At 50.5% G+C, this 15448-nt stretch overlaps 1 protein-coding gene across 2 annotated transcripts in view; it reads right to left on the bottom strand.

Annotated features, from left to right (window-relative positions):
* Nucleotides 1-15448, bottom strand: part of CAMSAP2 (calmodulin regulated spectrin associated protein family member 2) — a 96923-nt gene that overhangs the window by 4594 nt on the left and 76881 nt on the right. For both annotated transcript variants that reach the window (XM_052653600.1, XM_052653601.1), the window contains 9 exons: nucleotides 14501-14594; nucleotides 12797-12881; nucleotides 9926-10008; nucleotides 9605-9674; nucleotides 7261-9358; nucleotides 4631-4767; nucleotides 3872-4092; nucleotides 1350-1422; nucleotides 492-607 (listed from right to left, as the gene is read on the bottom strand). In XM_052653600.1, coding sequence (XP_052509560.1) covers nucleotides 492-607; nucleotides 1350-1422; nucleotides 3872-4092; nucleotides 4631-4767; nucleotides 7261-9358; nucleotides 9605-9674; nucleotides 9926-10008; nucleotides 12797-12881; nucleotides 14501-14594 — 2977 coding nt within the window. The remainder of the gene's footprint in view (nucleotides 1-491; nucleotides 608-1349; nucleotides 1423-3871; nucleotides 4093-4630; nucleotides 4768-7260; nucleotides 9359-9604; nucleotides 9675-9925; nucleotides 10009-12796; nucleotides 12882-14500; nucleotides 14595-15448) is intronic.

Below are 15448 nucleotides of genomic sequence, written 5' to 3'. Positions count from 1 at the left end.
CATGGTATTCTGCGTGCTTCTCCTGCGACAACGCCTCCCCCAACAGAGAGAGACCAGGTGCCTTCCTGGACCTAAGGCCTTCCTTTATCTTTCAGAGCCTCTCAACGCTTGCTCCAGACCCTGAAGGCCCTCATGAGGGGAAGCACTTGGCGGAGCCGAGCTGTTCCCCGCACTCATGACTGATGTGGGGCGGAGGGACCTCTGTAGATCAAACTGAGACAGCCCCAGACCCAGACTACAACACAGAGACGGGCAGGGTTTCTAAGGGAGAAGCGGGGGGCTGAGGGCTGAGGGCTATTGCTATTTTTCTGAAGCTAATTGAACTGGGACAAGTCGCCACCACTGACTGGAAGCGTATCACAGACACTGACTTACCTGAAAGAGGCCGCCTGCCTTAGCCACCGTTTCCGATCGGCCCTCCGCGGGCAGCGCGCCCCGCACCACGTCTCAGCCCCCGCCCAACTGCTTCCCAAGGATGGGCGGGCACTCACCTGTGTACTCTGTCCCTGAGGCCACGGACGACGTGGTGGAGGCGTTCTCCCAGTCCTTCTCGCCATTCCGGCTCCCACAGCGGCTCGGAGATAAGAAGCCTTCTACAGACTCTGATCTGAATGACATAAGACATGCCCTGTAACGTCCCATATAGAGGAGAAACATCTGGGGCTCAGGAGGACGAAGGTGAGTGCCAACCAAACTCAACTCAGAGGCTTAAAAAGAAGAAGATGGCGGTCATTCTGTCGTGTTCACAGCCGCAGAGCTGAGACCTCAGTGGGCACCCCCCTGAGTACCTGTGGAGGACAGACAGAGGTTCCCACAGGACAACCGACAGTACCTGACGACCTTCACTAGGAACCTTTTTTTATATGGGTGCTATGTTATAACATGTTTCGTAAGACCAGGAAATACTGATTTTTAGCTTCTAATACATATACTGGGTTGGTCAAAAACTTCATTCTGTTTTCTTCCATAAGGTGGTTTGAAACCTCAAACTAACTTTTCGGCCAACCCAACACAACCTTGAGAAAGAGGGAGCGTACAAAGGAGCTTTCCTAAGTCACAAGAGGGGGAACCTAGAGCGGCTGGCGCGCTGCACACGAGGACGCTCCGCTTCAAGCTCGGCTGTAACACAGCCACCACAGCAGCGGCTGGCCAAGTTACGGGCACTATCCTACCGATGTCATTACTCTCAACCGAAAAGGAAAAACTGAAAGACGAATAGACCTCTTCATGTATGTATTTTTTATAGACACTCAGACTGTCCTAGTCAGCAAAGCTTACAACCGCCCATGATTATGGTGCATTTACTGAGAACGCTATGTTCTCAGGAAGACACCTGCGCTGTGACTCACCTCGGGGTCCTCTTCCCTGAGTGCAAGCTCTCATTATCGCCCATGTTCAGTGACGCCAGAGAAAGGCTCGAGACTGCAAAGACACAACAGATTTGTGATCCTGAACAAAAATTAGAAATTTAAAAGGGGCAACTAGAGAAGAGTGTTCCTTAGGTAACACCAGTGTATGACAATTGAGCTTGTACAGTTTCCTTTCCCTTTTTAATACATAATATGTTTGCATGCATGTATGTACAACTTATTTAAAATGGGCAAGGAGCCTACTTTTGAGAACTAATGAAATAAGTGCAGGGGACTGAGAGGTACAAGCCTCCCGTTACGAGATAAATGAATCAGGCAGCTGATGTGTAACGTGTGGGGAGTGCAGTCAGTCACTACGTAAACTCTGTGCAGTGACAGATGACAACGAGATTAAGCCTGGTGATCACTGTGAGTCACTCTGCTGTATAACAGGAACTAACAGTGCTGCAGGCCAACTGTACGTCAACAACAAACAGACTCATAGAGAACGAGATCAGATTTGTGGCTGCCAGGGGCAGGGGGAGGGGTGCCTGGATGAAGGGGCATCGTCTTCAGCACGTAGGCCTGGGGGCGCGATGACAGCAGGGTGCTCCGTCTACCATTTCCCTGACGCTGCTGTGACACACCACACGAGAGCTGCCGAGAGACGGACCCTAGGAGTTCTCAGCACGAGGAGAAAACGTGCCTTTCTTTTTTGGAGATGTTTTATCTATTCAAGATCATGGATGCTCAGCAGATTTACTGTGGGCACCACTTCACGATATATGTAGATCAAATCACTAGACTTTGCATCTTAAACTTACAAAGTGCTAAACGCCAATTACATCTCAACAAAACTGAGAGAAAAAAAGCATAAAATTAATTATTCCAGAATAAAGTGGTAATAAATGAGTGCTTATAAGAAAAAAAACTAAAAAAAAGAAAAATTAACAAAGAAACTAACAAGAATAATAAAATATATTTTAGGAATATCTAATTCCCAGGTAACGCTGGACTGGATAAAGCACAAGCTGGAATCAAGACTGCTGGGAGAAATATCAATAACCTCCAATATGCAGATGACACCATCCCATGGCAGAAAGCGAAAAAGAGCTAAAGAGCCTCTTGATCAAAGTCAAAGAAGACAGTGACAAAGTCGGCTTAAAGCTCAACATTCAGAAAACTAAGATCATGGCATCTGGTCCCGTTACTTCACAGCAAATAGACGGGGAAACAATGGAAACAGTGACAGACTTTATTTTTTGGGGCTCCAAAATCACTGCAGATGGTGACTGCAGTCATGAAATTAAAAGATGCTTGCTTCCTGGAAGAAAAGTTATGACCAACCTAGATAGCATATTAAAAAGCAGAGACATTACTTTGCTGACAAAGGTCCATCTAGTCAAAGCCATAGTTTTTCCAGTAGTCATGTGTGGATGTAAGAATTGGACTATAAAGAAAACTAATACTTCTGAACTGTGGTATTGGAGAAGACTCTTGAGAGTCTCTTGGGACATCAAGGAGATAAAACCAGTCCATCCTAAAGAAGTCAGTCCTGAACAGTCACTGGAAGGACTGATGCTGAAGCTCCAATACTTCAGCCACCTGATGCGAAGAACTGACTCATTGGAAAAGACCCTGATGCTGGAAAAGACTGAAGGCGGGAGAAGGGGATGGCAGAGGATGAGATGGTTGGATGGCATCACCGGCCCAATGGATTTGAGTTTGAGCAGGCTCCAGGAGTTGGTAATGGACAGGGAAGCCTGGCGCACTGCAGTCCATCGGGTCACAAAGGGTCAGACACAACTGATCAACTGAACTGTTCCCAGGTAGCAAGTCAATTTGTTCATTTCAGCCAATACTAGGTATCAAAACTTCTGACTACAAAAGGTGGCGTTCTCTTTACTTTTTAAATTGAAGTACAGTTAATTTACAATGCTGTGTTAGCTTATGGTTTAAGCAAAGTGATTCAGTTACACACACACACACACACACACACACACACACACACACACTTCTTTTCCAGACTCTTTCCCATCATAGTTCCCTGTGCTGCACAGTAAGTTCTTGTTGTTTATGTAATTTATAGTCATGTGTATATTGTAACCCCAGCATCCTAACACTTACCACACCCCAATACCCTCTGGCATCTGTTTTCTCTGTTTTATTTTTTTAAACAGTTCTCTTTAAATAGTGTTGCATTATTTTCCTTCAGTTTCAGAATAACTATAGGAATTCAGTATAGAATTCAGCATATAAATCGGTATAGAATAAGTACAGTAATTCTTAAGTGTCAGAAGAACTATAGTGACAACCCAGGGAGATGGTATGTGAGGGCGAGCACCCACCGGGCTCGTGTTCAGGCTGGATGTGAGCACTCGGGTGTGCTGTCGGCCATATGCACGCACGTGTAACAGGCTCCACTCACAGGAAGCTTTCCTGCCCAGCTCAGCGCCCTCTGCGCCTCCGTGCCACTGCCGAGCTGGGGTCTGCTCTAAGCCGCCTCGCCACACGCCCATTACCTGGGGGGCCTTTCACGGGCGTCTTGGGGGACTCGAGGTGGTCCCTGTGGATGGACTTGGGCCGCTGCTTCTTCTGCCGGGCCACCTGAGGCCGGGGCTTGAGGACGGCGTCCATGTCCTGCATGAGCTTCAGCTGCTTGCGCCGCAGGTACTCCTGCCGGATGAACTCGCGGCGCGCCCGCTCGTCCTCCTTCTTCTGCCGCTCCTCCTCCGTCCTGCGCCTGGAGAGCAAGCGGGCACGGCTTACTGCGCACGCACGGGGCGGGGGGGGGGGGGGGGGGGGGGGGGGGGCAGCGCGGAGGGGGGTTAGGGTTAGTGTTAGGGTTAGGGGAGGTGCGGCGAGGGGCGGTGAGTGCGCGTGAGGGGGTAAGGGGGTGAGCGTGCATGGGGGGCGGTGAGCGTGCGTGGTGGGGGGGCGTGAGCGTGGTCGGGGGGCGGAGAGCGTGTGTGTGGGCGGAGGTGAGCGTGCGTGAGGGGGCGAGCGAGTCAACACCTGGAAAATGCTCCATTTAAAGTGTGCCTGGGACAACTGCGGTCATTAACTATATCATTAATAAATTACTACTTTCAAAAATTGTGTGTGAGAAAAACCCAGGAAAATTATTTTAAGTTAATGTTTCAAGCTTGGGATAAAAACATGCAACCAATACTTGAATAAATGAACTTCTAAGAAGCACCCCAGATCAGCACTGACTCCGCAAAGGTTTCCCCCAGCGCCCGGCACAGAGCCGGCAGGACACCCTCCCCTGGCGGCCCCACCTGGTCTCCTCCTTCTTGTGCTCCATCTCGGCTTCCAGCTGCTGCTTCCGAAGCTGTGTCTCCCTCTCCCTTCTTAATCGTTTCTCCAACAAAGCTGCCCGTTTCATGGCCATATCATTTTCTGCCTTTTGATCATCCTAGGGAATGAATTTCATTGAGGAGGAGGACATTTAGGTACCAATGTCCTCATTTTCAATGGCTGAGGCCACAGGTAGTGGTTACTCTTAGAACTGAGAATCCAAATTACCTGCTGAATCTTATTCCAACCCCACCACAAATGGACATGTTCCGAAAGGACGAAGGAAGAAATGAGCTAAAGAGGCAATACTTTCACAAATAACAAAAGACACAAACTTCTTTGATTACATGTTTTCGAAACTTAGGAAGTCAGCAAAGAACACCATAAAATGGGGGAAAAAATGAAAAAGTTTTCTGGGCCCTGATAAATAATTTACAGAGTGGAGAGCTTCTCCACACATTTTAAAACTCCATTTAAGTTGTATTTAAAATACTCGCTTAATGTAGAAAAGAAAAAAAAAAAAAGCACCAAAAAAACAGCCACCCAAAGTTGTATCACATAAACAAAATTCCTGCTGCACCATTTTTTAAAGTGGAGGTTCTGACAGTTTGCTCGCTGGTTCTGCACTGCACTGCGGGCTCTCCCACGGAAGAGGAGGCGAGTGTAATTATACTTCTGACCCCAGGACTAGCTAGAAGGTGGGCCCTGGGCCTCCTGGGCCTGCCTGGCTCCTAAGCAGACTCTCAGGGCCTGAGTTCTCAGAAGTCAGGAGGAACCAGCTGGAGAATTAGTTCTGACACATTCCCAGCACAGTGTTGGGCACAAAAGACACGAACAGGGAAAAAGACAGGGCTCCTTAGGTGAAGGAGCTTCTAGACCCCTACCAGCTGGGGGGAGGAAGGGGCACAGCAAGGCGCTGGCAGAGACACTCAGCCACAGCTGTGCTCAGAATGGAGAGTCAGAAGACAGCCTGTGAATAGCCAGGCCAAACACACACACGTCCGCGCCAGACACGCTGCGCACACTCTGCGGGTGAGAAGACACAGCGCCTGCAGGACTTCACGGTCTAAGAGAAGCTGTGGCAGCAGCAGCCACAAGGTGGCTGGGGAGGCCGGGCCAGCAGCTACTATGAGAACCTGAGGGTGCAGGAGACCCGGGAGGACACTCCATCTACCCCCAGAACCACGCAGGGCTGCGGCACACAGGAGGACCAAAGCGAGCCTGACAGGACATTCGGAAGGGAGCTATGGGGAGAGGGTGGACCCGCAAATTAGCGGATTCCTCTGGGAACGCCCCGATCGCACGCCGAGGGGCTGCACTTTATCCAACAGGCATCTCTAAGAGGTCCCGTGGACTTCCACTCCCGAGAGCCGGTGTGAAGAAGGGACCAGGCAGACGCGGGGAGCCCGTGATGAGCTGCGACCACGGTCTGAGGGCCGAGCACCAGGCGGTAAAGACAGAGTGAGGAAAGGAGGGCACGGGTGGATACCCGAGGACCACCTCTGCTCTCCTCTCGGAGGGAGCAGAGGTAGCAAGGTCTCTACACATCAATTACCGTCTACAGCAGTAGTCTGTTAAAAAACATTAACAGCAGTCTCACACAGTTGGGAAACAAAAAACACAACTCACATTTAAGTTTCTAAACATTAAAAAGGGCTGAGAGGGTCATCTCTCTACAACCAACTTCAAAGTAAGTTACCCATTCCCAGTATTTAATGATCCAAAGCAAGCGATTGTAACCACTTCCGAATTCTGACTCCAACAGGACTCCAGAAAATCTGCAAGTATAGACTTTTGCCACTGAAGGCTGTCTATCTACATTCTAAACTTGGGAGGATTAGAAATGGTATCCCTTGGTCTCTTAACCTTTTAAGAAAAGAAACATGAGCAGCACACGTACATGTTTCTGATAAAAAACCATTCTTCCCTGTACAGTCTGGAAAACACAGAAAAATATAAAGTGAGAAAAAGGATGACAGGAGAAAACCTTTAACACGAGGCCTTCATTGTTCTAGCACCGATGGTGCGTGTCCAGATGTCACCATCACAAGGTGATACTGTACAGGACTTGGGTTAGCTGGCTCAGTAGCCTGTAAACGTAGGTCACATCAAACACCAACCTTGAGGTTGGGGTCGTCAGCTACGCTCTCTTCAATGCTCCCAGAGCTGCTCCAGGGCAACTGCGCAAACTGCATTTCTAACGTTTCGTCTTGCAAGATTCGGTCTGGTCAGGTTTTAAAATTAAAAAAAAAAAAAGTGTATGGGAAGATGGTCAATACCAAGGAAAAAAACAGATTTGGGGGCAATGCCAACATTTTTATCAACTGGCAACAGAGTATCTTTTGCAAGAGTGAATCACTTGGTTCTCAAAAGGCTTTGGTGAAAAAGACACACAAACGGGGGCAAAAACAGCAGGTCTCCCCACGTTCAACGACGGGATGAAAGACTGCTTCAGAAACCAGAGTGCCTGCCCGGAACCGCAGTCCACAAGGGTCGGACCAGGACACAGCCCAGGATTACGGGCAGAGCCTAACAGAGGTCCTGCTCAAGAAGCCTGCGCGCGCACCAGAAGCATGGAGTAAGAGGCCCAGGGCCGGGCAGGCGGTTTTACCTTAAAGAAGAACCCGCAGCACACTTTCTGGTCCTCATCCGCTTGTTCTTTATCACTTTCTCCATCGTACTTTTCAACAGATACATCAGCCTTTTCAGGGGGTTTCAAATCTGAGAGGGAGACTTCAATCAGATTAGCGCTCTTAGGAGCAGCAGGCGGCACACTGGGTTTGGAAGGCAGCTGGGCGGGCTGACTCGCGGGGTCCTCGCTGGGTGAGGGGTCCGCGACCTCCGAGGCCGGGGCGGCCGGGCCCTCCGGGGCCGCGGAGGGCGGGGGCCGGGCCTCCCCGTGCTCCGGAGGCCCCGCCGACCCCTCCTCCTCCTTTGCCCCGTCCTTGCGCCCGGACTCCTGGGCCCGAGGCTCTCCATCGTCGCCCAGACACACGAAGGACCGCGTCTGGATGGGAACCTGACTCGGGGAGAACCTCCGGAGCCGCGGGAGGCTGTCCACAGACCGCGGGGGCGTCAGTGTGCGGTGCAGGGGCGTGATCTTGAGTTCGCTGGGCCTGGGAGTCCTTTGATTTTTGACGGAGAAGGACGCGCTCTTCCTGGGCGCAGCCTGAGGGGACGGGTGGGCCGGGCGGGGCGCCTCGCGCGCAGGCCGGTGTGGGGAGGGCGGCGGCGGCGAGATGACCCAGGCCTGCTGCTCGCGCATGTGCATCAGTGCCTCCTGCTGCAGCGCCAGGCGCCGCATCTCCCGCTGCAGCGCGTGCAGGGATGCATTGAGCCTCTCGATGGAGCGTGTGTGCTCCAGCAGCTCGCCGTCCTGCGGCGGCTCCTCCGCGGGCCCGGCCGGGCTCCACCGCCCTTCGGGGTCCCCGGGCGCACTCGGGGCTGGCGGCCACCTGCCCGCAGGGCTCTCCGAGCCCTCCTTGGGGTCCGCCGGGGACTTGCTCCTCGGCCCGTTCGCCTTCTGCGGCTCCTTCTCGCGCGGCCGCTCCGTGTATACCTTCTCGTCCTCCGCACCGGCTGCCTCCTCCCGCAGCGGGGAGACCCCGTCGCCTTTCTTCTTCACCACGGTGAGGAAGGCTGTCCTCCCCATCTTCTGCCTCTGCCTGGTGAACGCGGCCTCCATCTTCTTCTTCTGGGCCTCGATGGCCCGCCGCTTCTCCTCCAGCTTCATCCTCAGGTGCACCACCTCGGAGGCCAGCAGCTGCGTGGTGTCCCGGCTGTGCGGGAGGCCCCCGTCCTCAGGGGCCGGGGCCCAGGCCACCACGTGCGGAATGTTGAGCTCAGAGCCCTCAGGCGTGGTCTTCTGAGAGCTGCTGCCGCTGCTCTTCCCGTCTGTGTGGTTCAGCTTCTTGAACTTCTGCTCGGCAAAGCTGGTCATCTTCACCCCGGAGCTGGAGGAGGCGCTGCTCCCGGGCTGGGACTTGGTGCTGACCGTGCTGGGACAGGGGCTCAAGGCCTCTCTGGCGCTGCCCGTCCGCACGTCGTAGTCCTGCAGGAATTTGGACGCGTCATCCATGTCAGAGTCCAAGCTCACAGTGTAGTCTCTCAGGGACGAGTCCTCGTCCATGGTTTCTGGAATGTCTTCCGAGGGCACGTGGATGCCTGTGTCCACCTCCGTGGTGTCTGTGACAGGACTCAAGGCCCCTCGCGTGTCCCCCACATTCTCGGGACTGGACTGGCTGCGTGGGACGCCGGTATTCAGGAAGCTCAGCTCCTGGCTGTGGAGGAAGAAGCCGTTGGCAAGCTGGTCGGGCCTCGGGGTGTGGGCGGGCTTCTCAGTGTCATGGATTATCTGCAAGGCCTCTTCAATGCTCGGCGTCCCCACCTGGTTGCCGAGCTCATCGAGAAGCACGCTGTTGGGCAGTGCTCCACTGGGGAGCCTGTAGTGCGTCTTCTCGTTGGAGTTCAGCGCACCTACGCTCCAGGGCGCGTAGGTGGCCAGGTCACCGTGAGAGCCCACCCCATGCTCCTCCCCGTCCACTGGCTTGAAGGCCAGGTTCTTCCGGGCATTCCTGGCTGTACGGTGGTTGCTCAGGGCGAGCCCGTCATTGCTAAGGGAGCGAATGATTCCTCGGTTGGAGGTGGATCTCTGCACAGGATTTTCTTTATCAAAAGAAATATCAAATGAGACTCCATGCACTGACGATCTGAAAAAAAAGAGAAGGCTCTTAACCCCGGAAAGACAGGATCTGATATCACTGAGAAGTGTGACTTCTTCTCGCCCTCACTGCTCACAATCACAGCCTCCTAGGAGGGGCGGGGGGCGGGGAGTAAGGCTGTCAGGACACCAGTCACCACGGCCCTCCGTCACCGGGCTAGCAACAGGGGTGGTGGGACGGGGAAGGAGTGCTTCTCGCTAAGGCGAGGACACTGAGAGTGAGCCTCCTGTTTACCTTTTCTCCTTGGGCCAGGTCCCTATGAAGCCGTCGACATAGGACATAGACGAAGACCTTCTTATTCCTCCTTCAAATGCATGAGAAGAAAAGTCACTGGCATTGTGTAAAGCAATTTTAACTTACAACATTTGAACAGATTTCACACAAGGTAAAGAGATACACATGGAGAAATGAGGATCATCTTATTAAGAAAAGCAAGCACAGAGAAACAGAAAGCCTGCGGTGTGTATACGGAACACTTTTTATTTGCGTTTATTCTCAATCACTTTCTTGTTAACCACTCACACGGCACTTTCCGAGCTTTCTCAGACGCATTACCTGAGGCTGAAGGATGAGGCTGGGGCTGTAAGTGCCTGGAAGGCACATGGGGACCAGAGCATGTGAACGCAGCTCCTTCCGCACTGCAACATAAAGACACGCAGAGCGTCACACTTTAACTCTCTCAGACAAATCTCACACAGCAGCCGCAGCCACAGACACACAGCAGCCGCAGCCACAGACAGCACTGCCACCTCCGCCTCTCCACCCTGAGGGAAAAAGTAAGGAGACATACTGTTTAAACCGAAGAATGGCTGTGATTACTTGAACCTTTATGTATTTTATGTTTTTTTAGCCCAGGAGCTTGAAATACTACTTTCAAGTACAACTCAGTGTCCTTGTGAGATAAGATATGGCACATTATTTTCATTTTATAAGCAGAAAAACTGAGAAAGAAGCTAAATGAAAACCATCAGCTTGAAGTACTTTGGTCAAATCTAAATTTCTAAAAGTACAAGTATGATCACTTCTTGTCAAAGAGCCTGACACCTGCTTGCACACGGACCTGTGTGTATGTCTCTAACATACTTACATTTGTCCTTATTTAATTCCACCCTATTCCAGTCAACGCAGGGGATTAGACAGTCTGTTTCTCAGTTCATGATGACATTTGGCCAAAATTTAATCGTTTTCTTCCTACATTTTTAGTCCACCACAGCTGACCTTAGTAGGTGAAACTCAGCACGCCCGTCAGAAGGGCTGAGAACAAGCCAGGGGCAGGGCACAGTGACCTAGCTCTCTGTGACCACACTGCCTTTCAGCTAATGCAAACCGAGGAGATGAGCAAGCACCGATGGATTCAGAGGCAAACCTCACCGTGCATCCTACTGCTCAGCGAGTGCTGCTGCACAGAGCTTTCCAGAAGCAATGCCCGCAGCAGGCACACGGCTCCACTCTCTCATTGGCTCCCTCGAGCCCACCCCACCCCGCACATCACGTGTCCCCTCACCCGTGTCCTCGGTAACAGGGAAGCTGAGGGACACGGCCACGCTGCTCCCCATCACGGGTGTGTCTCAGCTCCTCCAGTGGCCTTCCCAAGCCTCTGCTCTTCTTACACCGACTACTGAGTGTGTCCTCAATGAGGCACGTTGTTATTAAATATGTTCACTCTTTTCTTCTTCCCCAAGTGCTGGCTAAACTGTTATATGTTCCTGTAACTGCCTCACTTCACGTCTGCATGGAGGGTTTGGGTGTGGACACGCTAGTGGCCATGTGTGGCCATGTGTGTGCAGCAGCTGCTACAAATGTCTTGCTTTGCCATCTTCTTCGACTGTTTACTCGTGAGATCACTCTTCAGCCGTGATAACACTTGTACACGTGGCTGCAACATTCTCAGGAAGAACAGCATTCCTTGAATCCCTCCTCAAAAGTTCTACAGTGGGAGAACTCACATGGGCCACACGGAAACTCACAGACATGAGAGGGCGACACAGTGACCCACTGAGGAAAAGAAGTCAGACAGTCATCTGGGCATTAGGAGTTCTGCTGGGAAAAAGGAGAGAGGTGGCCACTCAGACACCTGAGAGGAGAGAGCCGAGCCCTCCCGAGGGAAAGACACTCACCGGCGCCGGAGACGCAGACGGCTGTCTGCCCAGTGGCTACAAGCAGCGGCTGTGGAGCAGCCCAGGCTTTTAGTGGAGAGTTTAGAAGGTTTCAAAGATTTAACAGGACAAGAGACATGACCTGGGATATTGAGTGTTTTCTAAATTTCAAGGCAGGGAATGTCACAACATAACCAACCCCAGAAACCACTGAGGAAGTAACGTGTAGAAAGAAATCTCCCATGGGACGCCACAGAGCAGCTCCTGGACCAGTCACACTCCAGCTTCACCCCTTCCTTCGTGGTAAACCTCAGGGACGAGTACGAAACAGGGAACTTAACGGAAGTAAGAAAATCCATGGGGGTAAACCCGAGGGCAGGGGGAGGAATGTGCTTTCCTAACTCACAGGAAGTGTTTACAGGGCCCTGAGGTTCACGGTGATGAGAAGCCCTGTGAGAGCAGTAAGAGGGTGGTGACACTGTCCACACTGGTCAGGACACAGTGGAGAGAAAGTTCTCAGATGCGAGGCGGAGCGACGGCTTCGGTACGTGTTCACATTTTCAGGTTAAACCAAGAATTCGTGCAGAAACTATTTTCAATTTCTTACTTATAATTTTAAAAATGTATTTTAAATAGATTGGCTTGAATTTCTAAAAAAAAAATCACAAAGTGTTTCGGTTTTAAATAAAAAAAATCATATATTAATAAATTAGGGAGTTCAAAGTCAATACACATTTTAGGTTCTAAAAAAATATGCATTAAAAGTGCTTACAGGATCTGCTAAAAAACACTTTAAAACAAATTAATATCTCTATCACATACTTGGGTCAGAAGTCAGGATTATCCTGATATTAAATGTTTACCTGGCTTTGAATTCAATTCCTGATATTAAGAACTAAAGCATTAACTATTCAATGGTACAATAAATATTCCCTTGTGACCTCTCAACAGCTGCAGTAACTAGCAAACCAAACAGGGAAAACTGTCTCATAGATTTAAAAATCTCCCCCTGAGGCCTAAGAATTACCGATCATTTGAGCCTCATATGATCTCAATTATAAACAAGGTGTGCAGCAAGAGTTTAGTTTTCCGGTGATTATTTGGACCTTAGGATAATATTCTCCCACTTTTCAGTGTGACTCATAAAAGCCTATTTATGAAACATTCAGTTCATGTAAATTTCAATGACACTGACCTAAAAACAGGCTTTAATAGGGTAAGTTAATTTTAACTTATTCAGTTCAAAGTTCAACTGAAACTGTAAAAACGCTCATGAAATGCAGTAATACTCTTTATCTCCTAAGTGACTGGGATGGCCGTCCAGACTCACCCTGGTGTGAGGTCAGAGCTGTCCAGGGCGCCTTCCTGGGCAGCATTCAGGACAGGAAGTGACGGCGGATCCTCCACAGGCTCAGCTATGGGAAAGACAAAAACCTCAGAATTAATTTTTTCCACCACCGCTTCAAGGATTCTGAACTGCAAGTAAATGTTTACTCTCAGTTTTCTTATTCCTTATAGAGAATCATAGTATATTTAGTTTTCTCCTTAAATAATTTTTCAAAAGGACAAATCTTTAAATACTTCTTGGAAGTGTTCTGGCCTATAAAATTCACTTGATTAAGGCTAAATGGGGGGGGGAAGGCTTAATATAAAATAAATACAGATAATTAAACGAGTATTCAATTTTGCAAAAGCTTTCACAGAGCTGTTACACATGATCACGTTTATGTCCACGAAATAGTTGGTGTTTTGGTAATCAATTAAAGAGACAGAATTTTGTTGGTTAATAACTAAAGCACAGCTATAGTTTACGTTTTTGCAAATAACTCTCACTTAGCTTTTTGCTTTTGAGACCTAATATAACAACTGTCGAATATTTTGAGTAGTGGGCTTCACAGACGAGACCACACAGAGCACCGCATGTGAAAACTGTGCTAACAGTAAGAGGTGTAGGACTCTGGTTGTGATCACCACAGAAGACCCTGGCTTTCCCGAGTGGCCTTCACAAGGGGCTCGGCGCGTCCACAGGCCTGCCCCGTGGCGTGATGCCTCCCCCCGGGCAGGTTCACACCCGTCACTGCGTGTCCTGCACACGCGGCCTGGGCGCAGGGGGCGCTGAGGGACGCCGCTTCTCCTCACTGGAGTGAGTGCGGAGTTCGCCCCCAACTTCTTCCTTCTTCTCTTTCCTCTTTTTTTCCTTTGATTTTTTTTGAGGAGGGGAGCGGGTGGGGATTCGGACACATAAGGGAACATACAAAACTGCGGCAGCAAGGAAAGCAGGCAGCGGGGAGGCAGAGCAGTCTCGGGGGCGTGGGGCGGCAGCAGCCGAAGCCCCGCCCCGCGGAGGGAAGCCCTCCCGGGGGTCAGGCCCGAAGCTGGACTTGTTCGTTCCCCATAGAGAGAAACCTCTGGTTTTACCACGGAAGCCAGTGGAAAATCTGGTTTGCTTTACAGAAAGTGTAAGAAGTTTTTCCTTTTTTTCTGTTATTTCCAGAGATCTTTATGGTAACTCACCCCTTTATTTCTTGTTAGTGTCCTTATAATGAGCAATCAATAGACTGTGATACTGTAACAATCACAGAACTTACTAGGTTTAAATATGTGTGTGTGTATACATATATATACACCCAAGCGTTTTCATGGCTTAATGGCAAATTCAGATTACAGATGAGAACCAAGCCATAATTTGAATGGCTTCTGGCCAACAACATTAAAAAACAAAACATTAAAAAACAGGGAACAAAAACTAAGGGTGGGAATAAAAGATGCAAAGGGAAGAAAGAGGGAAAACAGTTAAAGCTATAAGTTCCACAACATAAGCCTTCGAATTCAGGGCTATTCTCGTCACCTCCTTTTCCTCCCCTAAGGCGTGTCTCACTCAACAGAGAACTAAATGGCTTTAAATATTAAAATATTCAGAATTTATCCAGGCTAACAGCTAGAACATGAAACAGTCACAGGCCTTCCTGTACAAGAACATCAGGCGAGGTTGTTTTAACTCTCCATTCTGTCTGTTCACAGGAACACTGATCACCTCCTTGTGGATGAGCGACGCGGGGCTGGACGAAGGAGGGCTTCACGACCTCAAACCACCAGAAGAGCTCGGCCATGAACACCAGGTAGTTACTCTGAAAAGAGGCAAGAAAGTCAGGAGAAAAATCAGGTAAAGCTTGACCAGCAAGCAATGATAAGGAGAATTTTATTCTGTGTTACCTATGAAATACAGCTTTAAATATCAGTCACTCACCGAAATTTGTGATTAAAAAAAAAAAAAGGCAATGAGAACGCTTATAGCCTCTATGGGCTGCGTTGTGTGTTACCCTCTCAGCAGCTTTCATTCTCAACTATATTTCTTTCTCCGACACATTCATTCTCCCCCTAGGCTGAACCCGCCCTACTTGGCTTTTAAACAAGCTCAGGAACTGCCTGGTGGTGCAGTGGTTATGACTCTGTGCTTCCAATGCAGGGGGCTTCGGTTTGATCCCTGGTTGGGAAACTAAAATCCCGCATGCCACGCAGCATGGCCAAAAAACTAAAAACATTTAAAAAGTAAGCAAGCCTGCTCCAGTCTCTCCTACCGAGCACAAGGCACACGCTTCACCCGACTCCACTCCTCGGCCGCTCTCGGCCGGCCGGGCCCGGCCCGCCCCGGCCCCGCCCCGCCCCGCCCCGCCCCGGCCCCGCCCCGCCATCGGCCAGGCCCCGCCCCGGCCCCGCCCCGCCCTCACCCTCACCTCCGCACAGGCTTCTGTCACGCGGCCTCCCCCACCAACCCGGTCCCAGCCCTCCACTCCCAGGCCACTCCCGCGTGGCACGCAGGCACAAAACTGCATCTGCTCAAGTCGCCAACGACTATGTACTAAATCGAACAGATTCTGTAGCCTCCCTTGAACCTGACCTCTCAGCGGCACCAGATACTCTTGGTGTGTCTCCTCTGTGAAGACTGCCACCCGCCCGTCAGGTGACTCCGGAACGCGTGACT

The sequence above is a fragment of the Budorcas taxicolor genome, chromosome 16, assembly GCF_023091745.1.
Source record: "Budorcas taxicolor isolate Tak-1 chromosome 16, Takin1.1, whole genome shotgun sequence".
NCBI classification, from domain to species: domain Eukaryota; kingdom Metazoa; phylum Chordata; class Mammalia; order Artiodactyla; family Bovidae; genus Budorcas; species Budorcas taxicolor.
Note: the sequence above shows the minus strand (reverse complement) of the source record. Positions and strands in the feature narration are given on the sequence as shown.